The sequence below is a fragment of the Notechis scutatus genome, unplaced genomic scaffold (genome assembly GCF_049901735.1).
Source record: "Notechis scutatus isolate UNSWTSFEM ecotype Mainland unplaced genomic scaffold, rNotScu1.2 NSCUSCF27, whole genome shotgun sequence".
NCBI classification, from domain to species: Eukaryota; Metazoa; Chordata; class Lepidosauria; order Squamata; family Elapidae; genus Notechis; species Notechis scutatus.
In genome coordinates, this window is record NW_028263151.1 from 166359 (window position 1) to 174687 (window position 8329).

General features: G+C 39.8%; 1 protein-coding gene across 1 annotated transcript in view; it reads right to left on the bottom strand.

The window, feature by feature from the left end:
- Positions 1 to 1292: 1292 nt before the first annotated feature.
- Positions 1293 to 8329, bottom strand: part of LOC148128543 (vomeronasal type-2 receptor 26-like) — a 27526-nt gene continuing 20489 nt past the window's right edge. Inside the window, exon 2 of the mRNA XM_087948852.1 lies at positions 1293 to 2188. Within this exon, the coding sequence (XP_087804978.1) occupies positions 1293 to 2188 (896 nt within the window). The remainder of the gene's footprint in view (positions 2189 to 8329) is intronic.

Consider the following 8329-nt stretch of genomic DNA (forward strand, 5'->3'; position numbering starts at 1 on the left):
CTTTTCAGCTCTCCGGATGGGACAGCTTAAGGTTTTTTTACACGTGCATGTGTTCACGAAGCGCAATTAAGTCTCCCTCGAATACTAGGGAAAAATACATAATAGCTTGTTAAAACTGGCTGTCAGTTCAAGACTGAGGCCACAGCCAGCAGCTGTGCACCACAAAATGATTCTGGTACAGGGTGAAACCCATTATGCAGTGAAAAAAGAACTAGATTCTAAATTGCATAGAGGCAGATTTTGGTAGCTGGTTCATTGGAAGGGGTATCCTTTGTGAGAAGTTACTTGGTTTAAGAGCTGGGATGTCAAAGTGGATGCCCTAGTAAAGCAGTTCCATGATAAATTCCCAGAGAAGCCAAAGGGTCCTCCTGGGGTGGGGGAGAGGTGGCTAATTGCTTGCTGATTGAACTAACCCCCTGATTGTTTCTCATTCCAGGATGTGATTCTCACCTGATGGGGGGCGGGCTGTCAGCTTGGAAGCCATTTTTCTTTGAGGCTTCTGGGCTGCCACATTCAGTGCCTGGGAATTTGGGAGGGGGTTTCAAGGAGCCGTGGAAGATTAGCCACCACAACATTCCTTTCTCAGAGAGTCAAGGACATGTAACCTTGCACCTGGAGGGGAGTTCCTGGGGATAGTCTTCAGTTGGAACGAAGTAATGATTGGAAAATGTGAGGAACTATTGGGTGTAGGGGTTGGATTTTGGATTCTCTTTGGGCTAGGGAAAACCCGGAAATTTCAGATTCGGGTTTTCCTCAGATGTGCCAATATCACATCTCTAATAAAATGGACCTTTGAGAAGATGACAGTATCAGAGACTTTTAATATGGAGGTTGTTACTTGGAATGCTGACAGTGTTTATCAATTCCACACAGTAAGATTTCCAGTTCATTTTTAACAAAATCAAACTCATAACTCTTTTTATCCAATTGAAATCTTTCTTTTAGTTCTTGGTATTTTATTTGATGGCAAATAACCTTCTGATTCAAGTTCTTCCCTCAATTTTAATAAAGGGTCACCAGAGTTGAAAAATAGAACTTTGCCATATGCCCACCAGTCCGGCTTCACCACCATTTCTTTTCTGAAAAAAAAAGCTTCCTGGGGTGACAGTTCCCCTTCCATAAAAACTTGGAAATATCTTCCATCATTGTTTAAATGGATTATCAGTTGTAAGAATGGGTAATGTCATAAAAATAAATAAATGAACAAACATTAAATGGTCAAAACCTGTCAATCAAGCCTACTAAATGACATTTCTGAAAAATAACAGATTTCTAAAAGTCATTTTTTAATTTTATTTTGACATCAAGTGTTCTTTGGTATTCAAATCTGGTCTAAAAATAATAATGTAGCACTTGGGAATGAAGATGCAGCTCAAGAGTCCAGCACTGGAGGCCAAGATGGAGAAGACCTGAACAGCCACAGTGTACTTCCCCTTGGTGCTCAAGTAGGCAGGCACAAAGGATACCCAGACACTGCAGAAGACCAGCATGCTGAAGGAGATCAGCTTGGCTTCGTTGAAGGCCCCAGGTAGATTCCTGGCCAGGAAAGCCACTGTGAAGCAGATAGCAGACAGGAAGCCCATGTACCCAAGGGCTACATAAAACATGGTGGCAGAACCTTCATTGCATTGTAGGATGATTTCTCTAAGTTGGGAGTGCATGTCAGAGTCAAGAAATGGGGGGAATGTTCCCAACCAGATGCTGCAGATGACAGCTTGGACACCAGAGCAACAAAGGATGATGGAGTTGGCCAAGCTCTTCCCCAACCATCTCTGCACTTTATTCCCTGGTTTTGTGGCCAAGAAGGCTAACACCACCATGATTGTTTTGGCCAAGATTGAAGAAATGGCAATTGAGTAGACAATGCTGAAGGCTGTTTGTCGGAGGAGGCAAGTCACCCTCCTTGGCCGGCCAATGAATAGGAAGGAGGTCAAGGTGGAAAGTTGAAGAGAGACCAGAAGGATGTAGGAGAGATCCCGGTTGTTGGCTTTGACAATTGGTGTTTCCATGAATTTAACAAAGATCCCCAAGCCAAAGCCTGAGGTTAAAGAGAAGAACAAGGCAATGGCAGTCAGGATAATGCCCAGATTTTCCTTATAAGAAAGATAACTTTTAATCTTGGGGATACAGTGAACTTGATTGATGTTTGGATGTTGATCATCTGGACATTTGGTACATTTGTCTGCATCTGAAAAAGAGCAAGAAGAGGGTCTCCATTTAACATGTCCTCTAATCAAGTGCATTGTTTGGGTAAACTTGTTTTTGGTGTGAATGATTGGGTGTAGGTGAAATCAATATATTTCTTTATTTCCCTCCAGCTAGAACATCTTAATATTCTTTCTTTTTTACTGTTACCAATTTATCAATGAGCTGGTTGGGAGAATAGAAGGGAAGAAGAAAGGATTCAAGAAACAAAAGCAGTTCACCATTTTACCTGTCCACTGCTGAATCTCTTGCAAATTGGAGCCCAGCCTTTTGTCAATGCTTTGAGGCACCAATGAGATAGATAGTGGAATTAAGTACATGTGAAGGATCACTTAATGCAGCTTATGCTAGATGAAAATGATCAACACTAACTTTGCCATGGAGAAGGAAATGTTAGATGGAGTGGCCCTTGAAGATGAGTTGGATATAGAGTGAGGACATCAAAATGTATTCCTCATTTTTTTATTATCAGAAATAGGAACATCTTCCAATAAGTCTTTTTTATTAGGAACACATCAAATTGGCAAGGTTTGGTGTAATTTTGGATATGACCAAATCCAGAATTTTACCCAGTAAAAGCATACATTTGAAACTTCCCCCCATAGTCACATTCTCCAATCAAGTTACAATTCATCTGCCCGATGATGCCAGACTTCACCTTCAGGCAGCTGCAGACACACTCTCTATTCCCACAGGAAAAGAATTTCACCCAGCCAAAAATCCCCCCTTATCTATGCTCCCTCCTCCCAGTTGCTAGAATGTGGCAAGCCTCAATACCCACAGTCCCTTTTATACAATAATAAAGAAGCGAAGAAAGAATAAAAATGACTATAATAAAACATGGCTACACATATGTAATCTTCAGGGTCAACTCTCACCCCTCCCGTCCCCTCTCCAAGGACCACAAGTTTGAAAATTGCTTTAAGCGGAGCCTCCAGCAGAACCTCTGCAATGTCAGCCTCAGGAAATATAAACCTAGGGGTCACCAGAAGCAGACCAAAAAAGGCACCACCTGAACAGATAGAGCAGTCAACTGATTATGACATAAGGCTACCAACTTCCCCTTCCCCTGTAAGTAGAATGAAGAGCACATCAAAAACACACTGTGAGACTCCTTTAGCAAAGAAATACATCCTTTGAGCTACAAGTAGCTACAACCTGAAACTGTGGCTACCCAAAAATACCTATGAGACGTGGACATTTGCAAGAATCTGATCAATCCTCCTAGAAAAATCTAATCAAAGCTCCATCATTATATTCTGGAATTTGGAAACTCTCACTATTCAAACCAATGAAGTAAATAGTAATTTGAAATGTCAAAGATGTGTTGTGAAAGACAAAGAGCAAGAGCTGTCATCTCTCTCACAATACTGAACCCTCACTTATCCTGTATCTTTATCCATGAGCTCTATCCCTGTTTGCTTGCCTATATGCCATATTAATCTCCAAAATCTATTCTTATAATTCACTATTACATAAATGTATACAATTGTGGGATTCAAATAACTTAACATCTTGTTGTCTGCCCTAATGACTGGCTGAGTGGATGAGGCTGGGTGGGCATGGCCAGGGGTGTGTGACAGCACTCAGCCTCCTGCAGCACTCTGCCAGCCAAAATGGGCCATGGGGGTTAATTACAAAATGCGGGCTTTGCTTTGTGAAATCCAGATCCAATGAGCAAGGGGTGTGAACTGCACAGAAAATACACTTTTGTTTGGTTAAGAAGAAATATCCCCAAATTTAGAGGTACACTAAATGTAAGTTAATATAAAATTAACTTTTAGCTATATACCTCCCCAGCAAACAGCAAATTTTGAAGCTCCAGGTAAAGAGGATTCATTTTAGGATGAGTAACCACAGTTTGCACATTGGAGGTTCCTCAAAGAAGGCTGGGAAACTCTGTATTTTAAAGAACATTTGAGGGAGGGGTGCAGAAAAGCCCTTTTCTGCCTGAGGCTGTAGAGACCTGGCACCAATCAAAACATTTTTGTGAAGCAACTGATCAACACTGACAGGGTAAACCACTAGTATATGAAAATAAGAGCAAACCCCACTCCCTTCTAGTACTGATGATGTTACCTAGTTTGATAATGAAGCATCTGCAAGAAAACCATCAAGCTCAGAAAGCACCAAGGAACCCACGGTTCAACCCTGAGCTACAAATATTCTCTTCTATTGATAATCACTTTTTGGTTAGAGGAACTCAGAACTTGCATTATATGACATGGCTCCCAGTGGATTTCATTCTAAATTTTGATATAATTTCTGTAAATAAGGAATGTAGAATTATAATGGCTGAGTATTTGATCCTTCATACATAACAAATACAAAGCTAAGGGATAAACAAATAAAAAAGTTTTTGGGGAAAAAAGGCTCAGGAAAGAAAAAGAGTGAAAGTGTAAGAGAGAAAGAAGAAAAGAAGGAAAACTGAAAAAGAATGACTCTCAACTTTATTTGGTACAGATATAAGTAAAAAATATATCAAACTTTTACTCTAAGATTAACATTTGTCTACATTATTTCCATAATCCCTCATTTAAACATCAAAGCCCAGATCAACTTTTAATTTCAGTTTCTCACAAAAAGTCCAGTAATGGTTCGTAATGGTTCATAATCACTGTTAATGAGACCACAACTGATTTATTTAATTGCACCAAATTCTAAATAAAACAGGAATGGAAAATCCTAAACTTTAGTGTAGACCCACACTTCTCAACTTTGGCAACTTTAAGGTGCATGGACTTCAATTCCCCAGGCAGCATAAAGTTCATCCATCTTAAATTTGCCAAGACTGAAAAATGCTGATCTACAGGTAGGGATTTTTCCATTCCTCTTTTACTGGTTCCTACTTACTTTTGAGCAATCATAATGCTCATTCCAAACTGACTCCACAGTAATGATAATGCAAAATCTCCATTCCAAACTGACCCCAAAGTAATGATAATGCAAAATCCCCATTCCCAACTCACACAGTAATGATCATGAAAAATATCCATTCCCAACTCACCCTGGCGCAGGGTTTTTGGGCTTGGAAGGTGTCCTGCACCAACCTGGAAGCCAAAATGGGGCACATGGAGAGACTCCAGGGAGGGGCGAGATGGGTGGGGTCAGCCAGAGTTGGGATTAGCCAGTTTTCCAAATTGGGCAAAAGGTTAACAACCAGTTCAGATGAACCGGTGAGAGCCGACTGAATCCCACTTCTGAATGTATATGTTGTTCAAGAGTCAAAGAGATTGGACCCACCCCAGCCAAACCTTTCAAAATAATTGTTCATGGAAAATCTCAGGATCTCTGATCCTCCCCAAAGTCTGTCCCTTTCTCCTGCTGTCACTCACCTTCCTGGGTGGAGATGGTTCCTTCTGCACAAGGACAACAATTGTAGCAGCAGATGGGTTTCCCCTCCTGAGCCACCTTCATTAAACCAGGAGGACAGTTTTCCACACACCTGGAAGGAGGCAGGGGCTTGCCAGAAAGAGGGGGGAATAATATCCATTACATGAATTATTTTATTTCCTAAATTAGGTTAAATAAAAAGGTTGGGGATCTCCAATTCAAGGTTTAGCGTTGCTAAATCTGCATACAGATGGCAGGTTGAACAAGTAGCCTTGTGGTGCAATCGGAACAATCTTGAACTAATCACATTCAAAACCATAGAAATGATGGGAGATTTTAGGAAAAACCCTCCTATGCTTTTACCTTTTACAATACTAGACAACACAGTATCAACAGTAGATATCTTCAAGTATCTCAATTCTATCATATCTCAAGACTTAAAATGGACATCTAATATCAAAAATGTCATCAAAGGAGCACAACAAAGAATGTTCTTTCTGCACCAATGCAGAAAGCTCAAGCTGCTGATATAGTTCTATAGATGAATTATTGAGTCTGTCATTTGCACTCTATAACTGACTGGTTTGGCTCTGAAACCAAACAAGACAGACACAGACTCCAACTGGATAATGAGAACTTCAGCAAAAACAATTGCTACCAGCTTGCCTTCCATCAAGGACCTGCATACTGCATGAGTCAAAAAGAGGTCTGTGAAAATATCTACAGACCCCTCACATCCGTCTCCCCTCAAAATGATGCTATAGGGCACTGCATACCAGAACAACTAGACACAAGGACAGTTTTTCCCCCATGCCATCCCTCTGCTAAACAACTAATTCCCACAACACTGTCAAACTATTTAGTAAGGCTGTATTACTATTATTCTTCTCATATTTCCTATTACCTATCTCCTTTTTCTACTTATGATGATAACTTTGCTGCTTGTATCTTTATGCTTTATATTTTATTTAGTTTCCTAGTATGGTTTATGTTAATTGCTTATTTAGTATCCTATGACTTTCACCAAGTATTGAATCTTTTGATTTATGATTTTTATGATGACTATGATCATGATTTATCACTTATAGCTTTATGTACACAGAGGTTATGCAGTGAAGACAAATTCCTTGTGTGTCCAATCACACTTGTCCAATAAAGAATTGTATTTTTCTTCCCTATTAATTTTTCTCCCACTAAATTTTTAATATAAATTCTCAATGAACCTACTGAAAAGAGAGTTGAATAGATTTCTGCTTTGACAAAATCAATTACTTTGTCCCATGATATAAATCCAGCTTCCTTGTAGAAGTTTGATAAACAAGTAACTGGAATAGTTAAGGATAATTTTCTCATAGACACTTGAACATCTAACAGGAAGATGTATTTCTCTCTGGGAGAATAGAGGTTACTTATCAAGTCTGTCCCTGCTCCAATTCTGCAATCGTCTTGGAAATACCTTCAGAAAAAGCAGAAAAAAGTCTTTTCCCCACCTTGTTCTGCATTTCCATCTTTGCAATAGCATTCTGGTTCATCATCAACTTAAAATCCAAGGATCCCACTCTTTGTAGATTTCCAACTGTCACTTTGCTAAAAGAGAGATTGGGGAAAATCACTGTGTTCACAATGTCCAGGTCAGCTACCAGCTCTCCATTCTCATTCAAATAGACCCCACTGATGGAATTATTATAGAACTGAGAGGTTCGAAGGAAAGAATGAAGCTGGAATGGAAGAGAAAATGGGCAATGTCACACAGGACACAGAAAGCTCTTTGGTAAAACTCATCCACCTGAGCTGGTATGAAGGAATATAGAATAAAAAATTATACATAAAAAACTATATATTTCTACTGAGGAATATAGAATAAAAAATGTGTTAGAAGGACCAAGAATGCTGTGGAAAATGAGAGTGAAGGATGTTTGTCCAATCATAGTTGTCATTGCAAACTTTGGCAAACCAATGGGAAGTAACCAAAGCAAAGGAAACATCCAGTGTGAACTAATCAGGCCCAAAGTTAAAACCTTAAAGGAAATGGATGTTGTACACAAGCACACAGAAAGAATTATGCCAATGAGGCCAAAATGAAATCAGATGCCCCATACTGAGACAATGCCATAAAAAAATGGTGTACAGGTCAATTGGCAGGTAGGAAGAAAATAAGTACCTGCCATGACTTCAGTATAGGAGTTTTCAAGTTATTATCTCCTTCAAATGTCCTCCTGGATCTGGATAAATAAGCTGCATTTAAGGCCCGTGCCACAGCCCAGATTGTGTTGTAAATGAAATAATCATCCAGAGTCAGGATTAGATCCATCTCCTCTTCCATGAGAGCTTCCAGTTCTTCTCTTTGCCTGCGTTGTCTCCAGACTTTCACCCAAAAGGCATTGTTTTTGTAGGAACACAGGAAGGAGGTCTCTACATAGTGTCTCATAAAAGAATTAAACTTCAAATGCCAACGATACTTTGTAATTTGATTTTTCATCATAGGAAAGTAAAATATGCTGTGGATGTATCGAACTGGAATGGTTTTTTTTGACAAATAAGTAGTGAAATCCCTGCGGATTGTGGTGATCAGGACTTTTCCTCTGGGAGGCTCAGTAAGCCTTACCCAAACCTGACCCAAAACTGTAGCACCTGCATTGAATGAAGTCAAGTCTGCACCATAAATAAAGACCTTCACCTTTCTCCAACTGCGGTATAAATGCCAGTCTACGTTCGCAATCCAAGAAGCTGGGGAAAAGGTTTGTGATAAAACTGGGCAAATGCCATTCCCCTGACCAGCATGGAAGTCAAC